The sequence below is a fragment of the Glycine max genome, chromosome 6 (assembly GCF_000004515.6).
Source record: "Glycine max cultivar Williams 82 chromosome 6, Glycine_max_v4.0, whole genome shotgun sequence".
In the NCBI taxonomy this organism is placed as follows: domain Eukaryota; kingdom Viridiplantae; phylum Streptophyta; class Magnoliopsida; order Fabales; family Fabaceae; genus Glycine; species Glycine max.
The window spans coordinates 979,298-1,000,059 of record NC_038242.2 but is presented as its reverse complement, the minus strand read 5'-3'; the positions used below and the strand labels follow the sequence as shown (position 1 = coordinate 1,000,059).

At 29.2% G+C, this 20,762-nt stretch overlaps 3 protein-coding genes across 3 annotated transcripts; 1 reads left to right on the top strand and 2 right to left on the bottom strand.

Moving 5' to 3' along the window:
- Positions 1-3,180: 3,180 nt before the first annotated feature.
- LOC102664354 (uncharacterized) lies at positions 3,181-4,047 on the bottom strand. Its single transcript, XM_006582401.1, has one exon. The coding sequence runs from the start codon at positions 4,045-4,047 to the stop codon at positions 3,181-3,183; it is 867 nt and encodes a 288-aa protein (XP_006582464.1).
- Positions 4,048-7,928: 3,881 nt separating this feature from the next.
- Positions 7,929-9,649, bottom strand: LOC100789387 (BURP domain-containing protein BNM2A). Its single transcript, XM_003527186.5, has 2 exons — positions 9,337-9,649; positions 7,929-9,126 (listed from the first exon to the last, which is right to left on the bottom strand). The coding sequence occupies exons 1-2, from the start codon at positions 9,391-9,393 to the stop codon at positions 8,131-8,133; spliced, it is 1,053 nt and encodes a 350-aa protein (XP_003527234.1). The 5' UTR covers positions 9,394-9,649; the 3' UTR covers positions 7,929-8,130.
- A 4,997-nt stretch (positions 9,650-14,646) lies between these two features.
- LOC100787789 (uncharacterized) lies at positions 14,647-15,550 on the top strand. The gene is made up of 2 exons (NM_001253120.2): positions 14,647-14,795; positions 15,000-15,550. The coding sequence occupies exons 1-2, from the start codon at positions 14,751-14,753 to the stop codon at positions 15,228-15,230; spliced, it is 276 nt and encodes a 91-aa protein (NP_001240049.1). The 5' UTR covers positions 14,647-14,750; the 3' UTR covers positions 15,231-15,550.
- Positions 15,551-20,762: the final 5,212 nt, after the last annotated feature.

The following is a 20,762-nucleotide window of genomic DNA, read 5'->3' as shown; positions in this document are numbered from 1 at the left end:
AGAGTTAACAATAAATTAAGGATTTAAAAAATAACCCTCAATAAGTTTAAAAACTAGTCATTTTGCTTATAATTAGGATCAAAGAAAAAGTTATTTTGTTACTTATATATAAGACTGAAGGTGGTATCAAACTTGATTTTGATCTTAGTAAAAAATATATGGTTTGAGACTGGCTTCTTTATTTGTCATAAGCCTTTTTTAAAGACCTAATCTAGCCTAGAAAGTATGGTATGGCCTAAAAGTTTATTTAAGGACTTATTTTGTGATTTAACACCAAGATAGAAGTAAAAATAGGTGTGTTAGATTTTTATAAGATTGAGTTTGATGTATTATGTGATGACATAAATATATTTTCAGGTTTATTTTCACATTTATGATGACTTATTTAAAATATACTTGTTTTGTAATAAGACCTTTCAATATGATATAAATTTATCTTTCATTAAACTTATAAATTAAACTCTTTATAAACTTTACCATGCTAATATATAATTGTTTGTAATAAAGTTATATAATATTTACCAGAGGACATATCATATGATAGAAATGTATCATAAATGAGATTGAGATAATTAAATTTGAATCGTATAACCAAAAATGACAATAAGATTTAATAACATGTGATTACTTAAAAATTCATATGGATTTTTGACATTAAATCTTAATTGTTCATGTATGGTTATGCAATCTAAATTTAATCCTCTCACTCTCTTGTGATCCCTCTTATAACACATGTCATCGTATTTACTAAATGTAGATCTTTGAATTTTAACTCAAACCATATTATTTCTTATAAAATAAATGTCAATTAGGTAAGTCAACTTTATTGACTGTATTTGAATGTGGGTTTTTTTCCGGTACCAAGTGTATGATTTAATTTGTATTGTTCAAAAAGTTTTTGTTTTATAGTATGAAAAAAAAACACAAAACAAAAACTAATGTATGAGGAACAACAACCCTAAGTCCCAAGGCAAGAAAAAAACAGAAAACAAAAACTCAAGTAACACCCCGTTTCATTAGTAATCTAAAACCACTTTTTGAATTAACCATCAAAATAAAAGTGGGTGTTAACTTAAGTTTTTAGGGGTGCATGAAAAAATGCCCCAAAGAAAAAAAGAAAGCAAAAATGGGCCTAATGAACCAAATCAAACAACAATAGTGTAAGGGGGTTGCTATTGACCCACTACCATTGCTAACGATCCCTATTAAGGGATTGATACTTTTTCTTCTTCCAAAAATATCCTTTTCATGAAAATAAGATTTCGTTGTATAATTGCAGGAGGAAATCATATTTTTCATTATGTGATGGGGGTTTGAATAAAAAATACACAATAAAAATACATTGCTATTTGTCAACGAAATTGAATTTTTGTTATATTAAAGGGTGAAAGAAAATATAATTTTGTTGTATTGTTTCAACAAAATCATATTTCCGTTATTATTTTAACAACGATGGTGTGTAACTTGGTGTCGTAGTGCACACAAGGTGGGGCTTGGCTCCATGGTGTGGAGTGGGTGGGTGGAAGTGTATGTCGACGCAATGGTGCAGGAGAGTCGTAAAGGACACGTAGCAGCGTGGATGGAGTTGTAAAGGTTGTAACACCCTCAAGTTTTGCGGCACGCAAGGTGGTAGAGAGGGTCGCACACTGTTAGTTCGTGGTTGTGTTGTGTGTGACCGACATTGGGATCACTAGGACAGTGGTAATGAGTCACTCAGAAGGGGTCTTTTCTTAGATTCATTGAGACCAATATTAACTCCCTAATGTAATTATTTATGGGCCCATTGTTGTCAGAAGACAAAAACAAAACAAAAATGACATTTGAATTATGCACTCCCTTATTTATATCTTGGACCCCCTTGCATTTTGAAATGTAAATTTACATTCTAGAATACACTTTCTAAAATATAATGAGAGATGCTGGATTCAATAGTGAGAGTGTGTAAGAAATAAATTCTGAAATAAATGTTAAATAAAATTGTTGGTATGATTGGCCCAATCAAACTTGTCTGTGTGTAAAAACAAAACAAAATAAAAAGAAAATTAAATTAAATTAAACGTTCACCGTTATGAACAAATTATCTCTCATCAATTATTTATGATTCAGTGATGAGGGTGTCATGAATATTTTTATTTTGCATTTTCTAGTGAAATGTACAAGCATAATTTTATTTTCCCATTCTCATAGTTTTAACGGGACCATTATTTTTTTTGTATACATATATATTTGAACATGCGCTGGATTATTAAACTATCATCCAAAATTAGTTTTTTTTACCATATTTCTACGAGTAAAAAATAAAAATAAATACTACCTGGGTTCTCCAATTAAGCTCTAGTTCAACATTAATCTCAAATTTTAAAACCAGGTTGTAAAGTGCTCCCCAATTAAACTCTAGTTAAACAGTAAATGGGCTGTTAATAATGTAATCACACAGACACACTCCAAATGCTCTCGGCACGCCCAGGTTGCACCAAGAGGACAACGTTAGACATGTCATCAGAACTACCTGCTTTATATATTCATCACTTTCTAACACTGCATTCCGAAGTGAAGACATGAAACATTAGATTACATGGTCATATAATTAATGTAGCATGTTTCAATGTTGAAACACATGTTGAATTTGTGGAGGAAAACTAAAAATTTAACTCTCTCATAATACATTTTTGAAAAAGGAAGGAGTTTTAAATGTGTACAGGACAAATCAAATAAAGGATTAAAATTTGTTCTCATAGTTAACCTAAAGGCTTTAAAGTTTGTAAAAATATCTTTTAAGATTCTTCTAATAAACCAAAGATCTTATTACGGTGATAAAAAAAAGTGTTGCTAGACTCATTCTTTTTAACACCTAATTCTACGGTGAATTCTCCTTAATGTAACTCGAACTTGATGATGGCTTTATATTTATATTTTCTAAGCAAAAAGACAAAACCTGAATAAGTAAAAAAAATATCTAGAAGTGCATAGATAAATAGATAATATGGGCATTTTTCAATATATATATATATATATATATATATATATATAAGTCTCGGAGTTGGAGATAAACAGATAATAGATAAAGCTAAAGTATCACATTGTTACTGAATGCATAAATAAATAAAAGAGTATCTCTTGGAGCTAATAACATAAAAAATAAAAAAGACCTAAAGATAACGGAAGCGCAGTACAGTAGGTCTAATCGAACCACTCGGGAACAAGCTGTTTGCTGATGGTCATGTAGGCAAGATAAAGAAGGCGATCTTTGGCACCAGTTCGATGGTTGTTGGTGTGCTTGCAGAAATATTTGAGTTGACCAAGGTTGCAGAAACCCAGAATTTGTCCCAGCAACAAGAACAACCAATTAATTGCCCTTTTCTTATCCCCAAGGATGGGTTTGGCGCTATTTTCTTTTCCGCAATGCACACACTTGGACAACACCGGATTCACCCAAGCCGCTGGGGCCCTATCATGCATGGACCCACTTTCTTTCTCAATGAATTTCCGCAACTCGTTCACTTTTTCCTCCAGATCAAGCGTCACCTCGAACTCCTTCTCGCACCTCTTGCATTCAAACCTTCCGCTGATGGCCACAACATTGTTTTGCAATAGATATTTGCGGTTGTGCACGGTGGCCCGACGATCCGTCGCCCAAGGGAAAGGTGCAGGCACTGTTTCGCTCTTTCCTTGGCTCCACCGTTGAGACGAGCCACGACGAGAGCGACGTGTCAAAACGGACGTAGGAGCAGCATTTACATCCACAACATAATTATTATTAGCAGCACCACCACCACTTGGAAAGTTAGGGTAAGGGTTAGGGTTGTGGTTGGAAGATGACCCCAACCAATTAGGAGTAATGCTGTGGTTAGAACATGACACCAAGAAAGGGTTAATGTTGTAGTTTGAAGATGAAACCAAATAATTAGGGTAAGACATTTGTAGTTCCACCAAGGAGATGTTTGTTTGAGGAAGGGTAGTTATTGGAGAAGACTGTATCGTTATTCTCTCTGGACTACCACACCTGAGTGAGAGAGTTAGATCATGCTCATGATCTTCTAAGTCCATTGCGTTCTTCATTCCTGGGGCACGGAAAAAATTATCCATGGGAAAAGTGTGAAGAGAGAAAGAGATATGACTTGAAAGTTGAAACAACAAAAAACTGGGAGCCTCTGAGAATATAAAGACCATCAAGAGTAATAAGCTAGCTAGTAAGATAGGGTTTGTTTTACTTTTGTTATCTCTTTGATAAATGATAAACCAATCAATGGCTATTCAAAATTTGTTTGAGGGGTGTGACTCATAAGACTAAAATTCTACTAGTACTAGTACTCGTCTCTCTTGGGCTCACCGAACATTGCGTCCATTCAAACATTCAAAGTTCGATGCTCGAAATCTTAACAGCGATATTAATGCAACTGATTATATTCCTTGAATGTGATATTCTGTTAGAAATAACGGACTGTGTCCAAGAGATAAACTTTATCATGTACTGTACCCGAAGAAGACTCAATCCTAATATCTCTTTGAATTCTTAAATTTCAAAAAGTAATAAACAAAGAAATTAATACCTTTGAATTCTGATGTGTCTAAGATCAGATAACTAACAGACTCATTTTTATACACTAAATGAAACTTCTCCTGCACGCATTGGTATACGTGGAGTTTTAACCCACTTTCACTTGATTCATTGCATGTATGAAACTATGTTTTTGCTCTCGTCTTAATTAAGTCCTATTTAATTTTTGTCCTTTTTTTAAAAAAAATAATATTTCAAGTTATTACACGTGATGGACAGCAGGCAACACTACGTCAGTCTACGTGTTAACTTGGCTGACAATTTGAGAATTGCAAGGCTGCTTAAAGAATTAAAATAAACTTAACAAATTATCCAAACGAAATGAAAAAAACCAACTTTAGTAAGTTCAATAGTTCATGTTCATCAATCAAATTAAATTATTTTCGTTAATTTCTAATATTTATTTAGTAGGTTCACTAACCGAACAGAAAATAATTAAAATTGAAACAAATAAAGATAGAATAAAACATTACTTGCAGAGTTATGGAGAATGCAAGGTTACCAAGATACATGTCTAAGTCTTCATTGGAGTTGCAAGTTAGTTTAAATGGGCTTAATAGTTAACTACAGTGTTAAAGTTAAAAGCTTGTATCGTTTCCCAGGATTCTAATAGCTAATTGTTATAATTTGTACATGTATTTGTCTTGGGCATCAAGATTCAAAAGTGCAAGTTTTAATGTGCTTACTAATTGAGTATTTTAGTTGGAAGCTTGTGTTCCATTTCAATATAATAGTAATTGATATTTTAGTTTGTATATGTTCTAGGATAAATCTTTATATTATAAAATTAAATTTATAATAAAAAATATTTTTAATAAATAACTATATTATAATAAGTAAATATATTCAAATTATTAATTATGTGTTTAAGATACACAATGTACGATTTAAACTATGATATAAGGTTATCTTTAACTATAGATTGCTAGTTTCTTAAAAAGTTATTTAAATTCAAATTAAAGATAAAGCTACAAAAATATAGATTGAAAGAGATACGTGGTTAAAAATAAATCGCGTATAGAGATAGAAATAAATGGATGTTAGAAATGGTTGAAAAATAACTTGTTGCGCTAGTTGTGAAAATAACGACTTAAAAAAAAGAGAGAGGAGATAATGCCTGAAATGCACATTCAAAAGAAAGAAGATACATAAAATGTCCAATAAAAAAGTTATTGAAATTAAATTTAAAGATAAAGATAAAAAAATATAGATTAAAAGAGATATGTGATATAAAAAATCAAGTATTAAAATAAAGATAAATGGATGTTAGTTTGAATTGGTGTTTTCACTCAATAATATGTGAAATACACATTCAAAAATAAAAAAAAATAAAAAAGAGAAAAAATTATATATTCACATTATAAGTTTTAAAGAGACATAAAATTATAACTCATGATATATAATAAATTTATTGATTTTTAAAATAATGATCTTAAAGTAATTCAAACGATAATTTGTAATAAGTGACAAAATAAAAATGTCTAATTAAAAGAATAGAAATAGGAAGACTATTCTTGAAGTTGTGTACTTAAATTTATAATATATGAGTAAATTAGTGAATGAGAAAATAATTATTTGAGGTGCAATAAAAAGGTTAAAGGTATAAGGTGCGTAAATTACAAAATTGAAGACTTATTCCTCATGATTATTTTATTTTCTCTCTCTACATATATTCTAATTTTTAATATTTCTAATTTCATTTTATTGCAAGAAACACTTTTTCTATTGAAGTTTTTCTATACATAGATCAATCTATTTGTTTTATTTTAAGACTAAATTTCAACAAATCTTACAATATGAAACTATTTTTGGTTTTATAATGGAATAAAAAAATATAAAATTTTAGGCGAGATTAAATTGAAAAAAATAAATCTATTGATCTTGAAAATTGTTTAAGATTTAGTAAATATTTTAATATCAATGGTACGGTCTTGATTATTTTTCAGAATTTTTCCTACAAACAAATTTGAAATTTCTACCAGAAACATGTGACGGATACTGTCTTAGAAAACTCCAAGCAGAAGCGAGGATTATTTAGAGTACCATGTATAGGCCCAAAGACTTTTTGTCGCAAACCAAGTTCTACCAAAAACAAAGTGAGGGATACTATCATAGAAAACTTCAACCCAAGAGAGAATTAGGCAATTGTTATATATACCTCCCTTTATCCCTTTATTATTAATATACCTCCTCATTTATTTATTTTTTCAAAAGTACCCTTTATATACACCTTTTAAGAAAGATAATTGTGCTTAAATTAGATAAAACCATTAAGAGAAAAAAAATTCTCTCAAAAGAAACTACTAGGTGGTCTATGATTACCACTTATTCATGATCCAAATCAATCTCTATATAACATGTATTCAAAATTATCAATAAACAAGAAAAAATAATAATACTATATGCTATGAAGATTAATGGAGGTCATGTAGCCTAGGATCACCTCATAGTTTTTCCTTCCTTCCAATATTTAATACATTTACATATTCAAGAGGTGGCAAATGAGTTGAACTAGTCGGATCCCTATGAATCTGTTTGATGAAATGTAGGGCTTGGGTTTAAAACTTTTAGCTCAAATTAAATGCAAACTTTTAAATCTGACTCAATCATGACTTAATGCTAACTAAGCCCATTAAAATATGCAAAAACTGGACTTTTAGAGGGCTTAGACTTCATTTTTGACCCAAGTTAAATTCAATTTTTTGCTCAACCCATTGTACCCTACAACGTGCATCTTATGAGCCCACATTGGGCTGAATATCCCATTTTGCTAGGTATAACTCAAGACTCATTTAAAATTATGGTTTAAATACATTTTTATTCATGTAATTTTTTTTTTTTTAGTTTTAATCATCATAAAATGTGATTATTTTATTTTCTATCCTTAATATGTTTTAAATAACACTTCTTTTACTGTTTAAAATATTTTTTTACGCATCAAAGCATTATCTATAACAAGGAAAAAAACAAAAAAAATACATTTTTACAAAAATTAAAATGAAAAAATAATTACCAACAAAAAAAAATAAAAAAATATTAAATTACAAGAACCAAAAATATATTTAAGTCTAAAATTAAGTTCAATCAATCGTACATTAATTGATTCCCTAATTCACATGTCGGTTATCCTCTTCATATGTGCAATTTATAGAGGAAGAATGTGGGTGTTGGCTGACGGCTGATGACTTCATTTTTTGAGTATGAACATCTATTCTCTGTTCCATAATTAGCTCACAATATACTTTCTAGTTAGTAGGCCAACTGCAATGCTTCATCCATATCAGGTAAGGTTGTTTCTTGTTAAAAAAAAAAAAATAAAGTGATTGTTTATCTGAACTATGCTAAAGCAAATATGGACAAAACGAGCATATGCAGAAGATAACGATTAGATTACTATTCTAAGGCACACCAGAATAACATCTTTATTAACATAGATACATATATAGTTTTTCATCAAGCTTCCTAGCTAGTACACCAGGTCTATACTAGAACTTATGTTGTACCTGACACAGTTTGATATACTGGAACATATATAAGAAACTTTGATGAAGAACATGAAACTATATATATAGTTATGGAGGCAGAGGCAAAGGCACCCAGACTAGATTATCAGGAGGGAAGAAGTGACACACAGGTGAGGTTCCCGGCTGAACTTTGAGCACACGAAAGGACACGTGGTCCCGGTCCCACTTAGAGGTGTCCATGTGGCAAATAGCTGCAGCTTGAACTCTCCCTCCATTCTCACCTTCTACCATCACCTCATAGAGATTGGTGTCACTATGCTGACTGTGGCAGTAAAAAACTGCATAAGGGTAAGGCATGGGGTGACACCCTATAACATTTGGAACTGAAATCACTTTCACTTCTGAGATTGTGTAGTTCTGTAGCAGGGCTGTTGAATTTGTGAGATGGACAGTGGTCAGAACTTTGAATTGTGCATTGGACCCAAACAGATAGTGCGCAAAATCAAACAAGGACTCCAACGAAGTGGCACAGAACTTGGTCTCTCCTTCCATGGGTTCAAATTCACATTGTTTGAGGGTATATTTCATTGCCTTGGCTTGGGGAGAGTGTTGTGGGATGGAGAAGAATTTGAGAAGGGATGGTAGGTGTTTGCATGAGAAAGGAATCTGGTCAGCTTCTTCTCTGGTCAGAAATTTTGGAGATGTTGAGGAGTTTTTCTTGGAAAAATAGACGGGCATTATTTTCCCAACCTTTAAATCATTTGGGGTGAAGAACACATTCAGTTCAAGGTCCATGTGTTTGTGAGATGGCTTATAACCATGCACATCCTTTCCAACCATCTTTTTGTGTTCATCTTTATCCTCCTCCTCATCTTCTTCTTTGTCAAATCCCATTCCTTTCTTCACTCTATCGTCCTCGTCCTCATCATCATCTTTATGGACATGCTTCTTCTTTTCTATATCAGCGCCTTCGAGCTGAATAATACTGTCAAGTACAAGACCCTCTGTTGCAAGCTTTTGCAAATCATAGGATACTTCTTCCTTCAGTTGAATTTCTTTCCCAGATGTTGTAGCTATCTTTCTAGCTCCACTGTCTTGTAGAATCTGCAAGGTCAACGAGTTGAAAAATCAAGGGGGAGGATCATGGAGAGATTGATTAATTTCTCTTAAAAGTAACCGTTCTCAGATCAACAGGAACCAAAATCATTTGAAACAAAGTTATTCAAGAAACAGTTGAGTAAGACCTAAGTTGCAAATCTGTAAAATGGAGATAAAAAGAAAGTTTAAAGTCAACAAAGATATGATTTAACTTACCAAAAAGGCAACCAGGGTGCATGGGATGAATCTCCAAGAAGCAAATCCAAGTCTCATTTCTTTGTTTTTCCTTGAAACTTCTGGCAGAAAAGGAACAGGAGCTAACTAAAGAGACTGGATCATAGGAAAACTACAAAGCTCAGATTTCAGAATCAAAAAGCTTCTCATGCCGTAGTTTCGCGTCAATTTATGGCGTGTTTTGGGGTAGGTTTTACTGTTTTAGCTGGCAAGTGTGCGTTTCTCAAGTGGTTTTAAAAATAAAAATATAATGTTTGATTATAATGAATTAAGTCTACCTTTGAATTTAAAACTTTGCTTGGTTAGAACTTAGAAGTTAAAATTGGGAGGAAAGAAATAGAGAAAGAAATAGCAGTGGAATTCAAATAAAAATTATGTTGTTTATTATATTGATAGAATTAATGATATTAAGAATATATAAATAAAGATGTCATCTAAATTGTAAGAGATGTATTTTTACTTTTATTTTGAAAAGGGAAGAGAGAGAAAATAAGGATAGTTGTAAAATCACAATTTTATCTCCAGTTAAAAAAATGTCAGCTGTTAAAATATATGAATAAAGGGTAGTATAAAAATAACTATGAGCCTGTTTGGATTTCTGCTCGAAGACTCCAAGATCTAGATTTGTAAACAGAATTCCTTTGAATCTTTTGGACTCAACTTATATTTGAGAGGTTTCCATTGGTTTTCCAAACATGTTTTATGGCTTTCAAAAATAAAACAAAATATGATTAAGAATTATAAATTAAGAAGAAGTACTCATTAAATAAAAAGTGTAAAACTTTTATACTAATCCGTACATTTTAAATAATCATAAAGAATATATAAAAAAAGTGTATTGGAAAATATATTATTAGCATTTTTCATCTTTTTATTTTTTTTAATATTAGCATTTTTCATCTGTACAAACAAAGGCTTAAGGCACTCAAGTTACCGTTTGACTAAAGAAAATGTTCAATAAATTAAACATGCGTATAGTCATGAAATTATGCTAATTGTGTTGAGAAAAAATTCAACCAAACGGACTCTAAGTTTTATATAATTTATTGTTAAATATGTTATTAAATTATTTTGCTTTAAACTCAAATTTAGTTGAAGATAACTTGTAAATGTTGATATAAATTATAAAGGATAAATTTCAGATAAAAAATTTAAGTGCTTTCAATGATATTTTTTAATGGTTTTATTTTTAAAATTAACATTCATTTTTATTGCATGAATTAATAAAAAAAGTGTATTTTTATTAAAATAATTAAAAGTATTTTTACTGGCAAAAAAAATTAAAAGTATTTTAAATGTGACATCTAAACTTGGGGGTTGCACACATGGGAGACCTTGGGCTCCTCGCAAAGCTTTATTATGTTTTTTTTTTAATTGCAAATACTTGTTTATATTGATTCAAATTAAGCTTTATTATGTTAATTACTGTACTCTGTTTTTAAATTCACGACGGGTTGGTTCCTCGTGGCTATTTGATGTATATGATGACGCAAATAAGTGAAATAACAATTTGCTTAAGTTAACAATACACGTTAATCTAAAAAACAATTTACATTAAACGTAATTTAAATACATTATCAGCATTTGTTAGTCAAACATATATGTCACTCACCTAAGTCATTTGATTATGACTTAGAGAGATGTTAATTATATACTTTATCTTTTACAATATTTATGTCAAAAAAGAGAAATTTTATGTAATAAAATAAGTAAAGTAATAAATAAAAATAAAAATTAATGTTATTAAAATATAATTAAAAAAGTACTATTTAAATAAAGTAATACAAACTTAATTTGTTAACAAATAGAAAAGAGCGAGACGTGGTATTTATATAACAATTTATATAATATTATTTTTTTTAATTTATATTTCTCCATTACACCATTTATTACCTTTCATATTTTTTTCTTCTATCACATACGTATGTTTTAATTAATTATATATATTTACTTTCCATATTTTATGTATATTTTGAGTCCTGATCTTGTTCATCTCAACTCATATAAACAAACAACATTTTGGCCTAGCATCTATCAAACCCAAATATGTATTTAACACCTAACTATATATAACCCAATATTCCTTATCACTTGAGAACCTTTATGACAATACATATGTCTCGCATAAATGTGAAGCACCAGTTATGACCATAAACAATTAGTACCAAGAAATTCAATTTAGGAGAGCCTCTCACACAAAAAACCACCAACTTAAATGGTAGTAGCTTTGTAATGAGGCTTAATGAGTAAAAGGTATGTACATTTTTTAGCGTTTACTAATTTAAGCATTGGAATTTTTATAAGTGACTACACTATCACAGAACTTATAATTTAAAGGTTGCTAGAGATTCTAGATCATTGTCACAAATATTCCTCACCTTGAAATAATGTATAACAATATAATATACAATATTTTAATTTCATCCTTAATTATTTTTTTCAATTGATACAATTAGGTCTTTAACCCTAATTTTTGTCATTGGTAATGAAATCATGGCAAAGGCCTATGACATGCCATTTTTATTTTGTCTATTTTTTAAAAACTACTTATAATATCAAATTGATGTTGATTCTTAATGATCAAATTAAGTATTTGAGGTAAAACTCCATTTGGCAAACTTTTGACTATAAGGAATATATAGTAGATCGAGCATGCATCTATATCAGAATCAGATGCCATTCTCTCCTTGCTGGCCAGCTTTCTGGGCATCGTGGTGTGTCATAATCACTTCTTTTGACTATTGCAAGTCTCATGTATAGTGGGAATCCAAGAGCGTTGACAAAACTGTTCAATCTGCGGAGCTGTCATGGTTTTGAAAACCCACTAAAACTTTTGTTAATGGCTGTGGTTGAATAAAGACTCTCAAACGGAACTCAAAACCTGTTACAAACCAATTAAAGTGCCAACCCTGATACATACATTATCCATATATACATCCATTTTCTTATTATCCCCTCACCATATATAGGGTCAGATCTATACATCGAGAAAAGGACCATTATCATAAAATAATGCCTTTTCAAAGTCTTAGCCTGCGATTCAATCTAGCTACTTTTCTTCTTCTACCATATCTCTTTTCGCTGTATACACGTGTGAAGCATTTAATTTCTTTTGAAAACTTTTTTAAAGTCATTTTGACATTATCATATCAAATCATCAACACAATATTTTGGTTTTGATCCAAACCAAAATGTGGCTCTGATTTTCCCCCGAGTTAAATGTAGGAAATGATAAAAAGAAAAATGCAGGGAAAGGTATACACAAACTTTCTTCTTCCACTAATTAATTAAGTGAATGTTTGTGGAAAAGCACGTAACCATAAATGGCTTCCTTCAAAGGATAACTCTCTTCTCCCACATGTATATCCTCCCCTTTTCTATTTCATTTTTTCATTCTATGATAGTTGACTTTGGCAGATCCAGATAGGTCACAACCGACCCCTACTAGGCAAAAAGAAGTAGAAGACAAGCATATACTAAATAGATATGCCGTGCATGAACATGTGCAAGGGAGCAAAAGAAAATGCAACTAGCTACATTTTGATTTGATATTTATTTATGACCATAAGTCCATCATAATCATCTTATTAGTGATGCACGTTTGAAGTTGACTTTGGAAACAACCCAACCGAGCCTTTTGGCAAACTCTTATTATCAACAATATTGGTCCAAAAGGATAAAATAATTAAAATTCAAATTTTAGATCCACTAATAAAATATTGTTTTCTATTATTTTTTATAAAACAAAAGAAAAGTCTTTAATTTAAAATATAAAAAATTCTCGTAAAATTTATGGGAGTCTTACTCACAGTTATATTCATTATCAATTCAGGGTTTGTGTTGTGTTACATTGATCTTATCTCGTGGGTAACAACCCAAAAATAGACCCGCTGATTACCTTAGACCGCGAGCTTGCTCCAACTGATTACTATAAAATATAAAATATAACAAAATTAAGAAATATTGTGACAAAGTGCTACGACTTTTGGAACCATGTGTAACCGGTTGATGAGGTCTACCGTTGATTGGATAATTATGTGAATAAGCGAATTTTCAGAAAATATTGATTCAGTTTTTATAAGCACGTATAGAGACTTAAATTTAATCTTTAGGCATAATATAATATCAAGAGTCAAGGCTACATCAAGAATAATTTCAAACAAAATTTAAAGATCAAAATAAAAATAAAAATAAATATCGTCCGTAGGAAATCTGGATGGAAGAATTTTTTATAGACTTTTTTTTATGTTTGGTCTAAAATTTTGAAGAAAATAAATAAATTATATACTTTATACCGCCATTTAATTAAAAACATAACTATCTATCTTAAAGCTATAGCAACAATGATTTTTTAATTAACTTGACAATATTTTTTGATACATGCTGGTTGATACTATCATGATCATTAAACTAAAAAAAATTCATAATTTTTTTAGTTTTAAAAATAACTATTTTTTTTTAAAAAATAAATTAAAAAATATTTCAGCTTTATTTTTTGCTAAAACACGGTTAAACCTCATTTTTGCACGATTTCAGTTTCTTTTCAAAATTGAGGATTTAGAAGAAAATTTATGTTTTCTTTTATTTTTTTCTTACCACCTAAAATATATGATTAAAAAATTATTTCTTTATTTTCCTCTTACCTACTAATTTTTTTTCTAGATCATTATAAACATACACTCATTTTTAAGTCATTTTTTTTTTCATGATCATCACATAACGGAGTATTTTTATTTTCTACCTCTCTTGCTTGTAGATGTTATGTTTAGAATTTTTTATCTTTATCTCCTCTCATTTGGTCCTTTGAAATTTCCAGGCTCCTGTATTAAACAATGCGTTAAGTTAAGTAGTTGACCCTTTGTATATAGGCACAGAGTGAGGAACAGACTTGTCGGTCAAAACTTTTTCTATTATATGCCGTGTCGTCCGTGTGTGCATGAACACAACACTGGAAATCGAATTTGGGTGCTTATACGGCCTAGCTAGCTAGCCACTTTATCGTTCCCTACCCACTATCTTGACCCTTAAAATAACAATTTAATTAAAGAAAATAATAAACGTGCATTCTATATTTAAGGCTATATTGAGACAAATAACAAGAAATAAAATTATAAAATAATAATAAGTAATAGTAATTGAAGCAGAGAGAAATAAATGCACGTTTATAATAACCTTTTAATTAATTATATACTTGATTCTTTTTCCTACTATTGTTATAAATATATATATATATATATATATATATATATATATATATATATATATATATATATATATATATATATATTATGTGTGTGTGTGTTCATCGTGGGCCACTTGTGCCCTAAAGAAATATCCAGAGGCTAGCTGTAGTCTGTAGACAACTCTAGCAAAGGTGTCCACAGATTAGCGTAGACATGAAGTCCAATTTTGCTGTTTTCGTAGTCTTCTCTCTTCTCTTGGTAAACCTTTCTGAATCTGCCCTACGAAAAATTCAGTTATTCCTCTTTCACCTGCGTTAGTAATTTTGTTTTAGCAAATTAAAGCTATATCTGTATGTAATTTCCTAATTCCATTAAATTTTACTTAATTCTCGTTGAAATTTGAACTGATGAGTAACATGCAATTGTTATATACACGACCCTTTCAATTTTGTGAATATATAGGTTGCCAATTTGAGCTGTGCAAGGAAAGACTTGGGAGGGTATTGGAAGAATATGATGAAGGAGCAACCTATGCCACAAGCAATTAAAGACCTTGTTGAGGACTCACAAGCATCAGATACAGGGAAGAAGGATCTTTTTACTAGGGACTTTGATGTAAAGCCTAATGTCATATTATATCACACCCATGTTGTGTCCATGAAGCAGAAGCAGAAGCCTTTTCTCCAGAATTGAATCAAGGTTGAAGTAAAGCACAGGATATGCTACGGTTGAACAAACTATATATTCATATATAAATGTGACCAGTGGACTATGATGCATATTATCTTGCATGTGTTGGGCTAGTACTGATTGGCGTTTGAGGCTTTATTTTGCAGGAAATTAATTAAGCTGATAGTGTTTCAAAACTTGTATTTTATTAAAAGCTTGAGCCCTTTAGTACGTGATAGATAGATATAGCTTTAATTAATTGTGGTTATCTAGTTATATCCTTCCTTTTGCTGCATCTGCTTTTGATGGGTTTTGATGAAATTTATAACAATAATTATGCTGTATCTTGTTCTTGTCAGGATTGTTTCTCTTGATAAATTCTTAAGCAACTAACTTAATTTCTCCAGATTGTTGAGAATCCTCACAACAAATTGTTTGCCAAAGTTCCAAAGGAATGCCTTTCCGCTTAGAAGATTAAAATTAAATGTGATCTTAAAACTAAAAACCAAATGCCGTGCTAATTTTCCTTTTTTTTTTTTTTAATGATAATGCAATTTAAACATCTGAGGGCGAGAGTGGGCAACGTGCCATGTTGCATGAATACAGGTATATATGAATATGATTAGTATTAATCGAAGAACATTGCTATATCAGTAACAAACATTATTGAACTAATAGATAATGTGCAATTTAGTTGGTTAAATAATAAAAATAAACCACGCCAAACGTAAATGATATACTATAAGTTAAGTTTGTGCAATTTGTGTCGTACCGTTTAGTATTTCTCTATATTGTTTATATTGATTCGCTGTCATTACTATTTAGAAGCATTAATTTAATCTCTTACAAAATTTATTATAAAAACACTATCATAGTCAAATTTGAATAAAAGTGATATAATTTAAATTACAATAATAAATACGTCTCTATCTTAACGAATACATATTAGATTAAAAGTAATTAATACGTAAGATTGTGCAATTCGTTTCGTACCGTTTAATATTTAATTGTATTGATTTGCTATCATCACTATTTACTGGTATTAATTTAATCTCTTATAAAAATATTATGACAGTCAATTTTAAATAAAAATAATATAATTTAAACTAAGATAATAAATATGTCTCTATCTTAACAAATACATATTAGATATTAAAATAAAAAATATTTGTAAAAAAAATTTAACTTAATTAATTAAATATGATACATGAATTATTTAAATCTAATGATACTATATTATTGTTTTTTTATAGATAAAATAGAATACAAAATATCCAAATTCTACATGAGAAGATATATGTTTATAGGAATGCTAGTTATAAATGCTAGTTTCCCTTTGAAATCAGGCTTGATTCTACGTGTAGAATTAACTCTCCTTCTTTGTCTTCTTTCCCCGATGAGTTATTCTGCTTTTAATAAATAACAATATGAAATTAACAAAACACAAATACTTCAAAACATCACGTACTTATTCAGGACGATTTTAAAAGGCTTGTTTGTTAAGAAAATATGCCATTTGTAAACTGTGTTTTAAAAGACGAAGTTTTATGTATAATTAGACTTTTCGCATATAAAGTATTATTCACTTACAATTTTGTCCTTTAAAAAATATCTCATTATATTAAAGGAGTAAAGTATTTATAAATTATCATTAACGTTTATTCCTTTTTTAAGGAAATTAACCATTATTCCTATTTAATACGAGACTTGTTGTAAAATGGAACAAATATATAAAAATATCAATATCTGAATAAATTATAGTATCTTATTATGTTATTAGCAATGATTATTGTTTATTTTTAAAAATTACATATTTCTTTTGATTTGTGATATGTGTTTTATATTAAATTTATATATTAAAAATTATTAACACATCTATTTTTTTTAGAAAAAATTTAAAATTATAATCTAACAAACATACTCTTTTTTTCTTAAGAATCAAAATATGTCTAATATTGACATATCTTGTGAGAGAAAAGTCACATAACTTTTTAAATAATTCTATAATATTAAATTTTGATATTTCATTTTTAGTTATTCAGTTAAGATTTAATTATTTCACTCTCCAATTAAATAAATAACTTTGTTGTATGATAATTATATATTACTCTCTGTTTTTTATTTGAAATTCATGAATATAGGCTTATTGGTGATCGTAAATATGTCATGTCTCCCATTTGTATCCGTATTTTTCTAGTACTAGCAGTCCAAAGGAGCATAAAAGTTTGTCCTTGCTCCGCAAATGGTGTTACCGCCACCCCCCATGAACAAGAAACTGCCCAATATTTTAATTGACAATTCTAGAAGATAATTGACATTCTGGCAGCCTAAACGCTTGATTTCTCTCTCTTATACGGACTGGTAAACGTGTTTCATAATGTCTTGAGTCAACATAATAACATAAGCAGAAGAGAATATTCTTACTTGCTGTACAATCAATTTTATTATAACAACTTTATTTATTATCTAGGTTCAATTTAAGTTTTTAATTTTTTTATTCAATTTAGTCTTATAATTTTTAAAATCATTTTAAAAAAAAATATATTTTATGGTGGTTTAAAATAACTTGATGATGATTTAAATTGCAACAAAATATGATTTCTTATCATTCAAACTGAAAAATTAAATTAAATTAATTTTAAAAGTTAGAGGATCAAATTAAACCTAAACAATAAATTAGAAGATAAAAAATTAATTTTATCAAATTAAAATATCATTTAGTAACCTAGGCAATAATAATCAATATTTAAGGTCAATATTAATTATTAAATTCAATTTTATTTAATATTTTTTAAAAGTAAATTGTTTTTAATTAGAAAATGGTATTGAAAACTCCTGAAAAACTTACTATAACTTTTGCCATTATTATTATATTAGTGTAATAACCTGTGTTCTATATTAGCATTTAATTTACAATTTATAATTTTATTGTGATTTTTAATTCATTTACCAATTGTTTTATATATATATATATATATATATATATATATATATATATATATATATATATATATATATATTCACATGCACATGCTTTATATCATTTAAATTTACATAAATTTTTTAAATATCTTCATAAATTTATTCTTTTTTGTATTTAACTTAGATTAGATATATATGTGCATAATTTAATAATGAAAAATACTTTAGTTTATAGTAGTATGTTTGTAATTATTAGGTTTTCTTAAAAAATAATTTCATTAAAGAAAGAAACAATTTAAATTAACTAATACAAAGATAGAATGCTTAAATAATAATTTTGTCATTTTATTTTATTTTGACTAACAATGAGAAACTCGTAATTTACTTTCTCTAACTATTTCAAATTGGTTTAGTTAATTTTCAACTACTACTTCCTCAAGCCCAATATGTTGGCGGATTTCAGATGTTTATTTTTATTATTATTATTTTGATTAGTGTGGCGCTTTATGTTGAAGCCCATTTTTGATTTTTTTTTCGGGCCATGGTTGATGGAATAAAAGTACATATTTCTATTTTTCCTACCTCTGCACATTTAATTGGCGTGGATTGTAATCGATCTTTATAAATTGCTTTCATAAAAAAAATACTAAAAATATCCTCTCTTGTTTGGTGGCAGTGGTGAAAATCATCAGATCACATTTTTAGATGATTATTTTTAAAGTAAATATTTTTTAAATAAATTAAATTTTGAAGATTGTGATTAAAAACTAATACATATAAAATATGTTTTTACTAACTTGTTTTTTTTCCATTTTATACGAAAAAATTGATTTTTTATAATATAAACTAATTACTACAAATAATTTCAAACTCTTATTAATGATTTTTACACAATACAAATCAAACTAAATAGATTATCTTAAAACAACTTTTCACTTAATATATCTAAATATAAAATTTATTTGATATAACTAATTATTAAAATAATTTATTTTTCACAACTAATCCAAATACACACTTTTTTTTTAAGGAATCCAAATACACTCTTAGTTGCCCCTTTTCTTTCTTGTTCAAACTTCATAAAAAGCATACCTAATAGCCTTTTCTTGACCCAAGGGTGTAAATGAGTTAATTTTCTCAAACATCAGGGTTTTTTTTTTTTTTTTTCGGTCGAAGAGTTATTTTTAAGATGGATAAGCAAAAGTGATTTTGTTTCGGTGGATTCTAGAGTGAAGTAGTAGTTTTTCTCCCAAATAACCGTAGGATATAATATTAAAAAAATAGACGGATTAGATTCCTTACCAGTTACCGTTCAGTATATATGTTATTATTAATTACAATTTTATCAATTTATTAGGTTATAATATGAATCAGTTAAAATCTGTAATAAATAAATAAATAAATATTATTTAGAATAGTTCTTCTCTTTGTTTCTCCTAGGCCCCAAATTCATCTTGCTATGGACGACGACAGCAACAAATCCATGCTTCACCGTTTGAGCAGCATCATCCTAAATGTGCCTTCCTTGTCCGCCGCATCATCATACTTGGATGTTTTTACATATCTGATTTTTTTTTCAGATCACCAACACATAAATTAATAGACAACTCCCAGACACAACGCACACCCACAGATAAGAAGAATGCTAACGAAGATCTCTCAAACCCAGCTTTAGATCTCCTCAGCTACAACAATCTCTGACAACATTAACGAATAATCTCTCTTCATTTTCTTTGTTACCGCTCCATCAATTTCCAAACTAAAAATGCCTTCCACTTTTTTTTTTTTAATAATTCATTCATATTAATCACGTCAAACTGAATGCACGTTGAAAGAACGGTGATATTCATTTATAGATCTCTTCACCAGTGGATTGTTGACGGTGGAAGTAAATCTTAGAAAGAAAACATAAAATATTGAAAGAGAGAGGCTACTATCAGTAATTTTGTTCCCTTAAAGTCACGGTGAGGGAGGGAGTTTTGGACTTCACCCTAGAAGCCACCGTTGGTTTCATGGTTGACGTCTATTTGTTGAAGATAACAAGGTTAATTCGTCCGTCTTCTAATTCAAGCAAATGAAAATTAGTTGTCAGCTGTCACGTTTTAAGATTTATTAAGGCAGGATAGAGAAGCTGGTGGGGCATATCAACACATCGTTGACAAATTAACGATCTTGATTAGGTTTCTATATTCTGGATGAGCTTTAATGGGATCCAGAAAAATCATGTCTCTAAAATGAACTTAATGTATGTACATTCATCTTCAACCTAATACTAGTGTTCCTTCTCCATTTACTCTATCAGAATGAATAAACGGGTGTTTTTAGGTTTTCAAACTAAAATCAAAACATGCTCTAAATAAAATAACACGTAACAGTGATAAAATAAATAAACCTCTTACCCCTTTTGGAGGTGGAGGTGTACTTATTTATTTATTAACTACAAGGGGAATTGATTCATGTATAAGTGAATCAATAAAAACACAGATTCAAAATTATGAGATAGAGACAGTTAACTTATTGTTAAATGTATCAATTTTATCATAAGTAATAAAAATTAAAATGAAAGTCTAAGTGTCGAATTCATAAAAAATTTGATTATACTTAAGTGATGCAAACTCAATTATTAAGCAATAA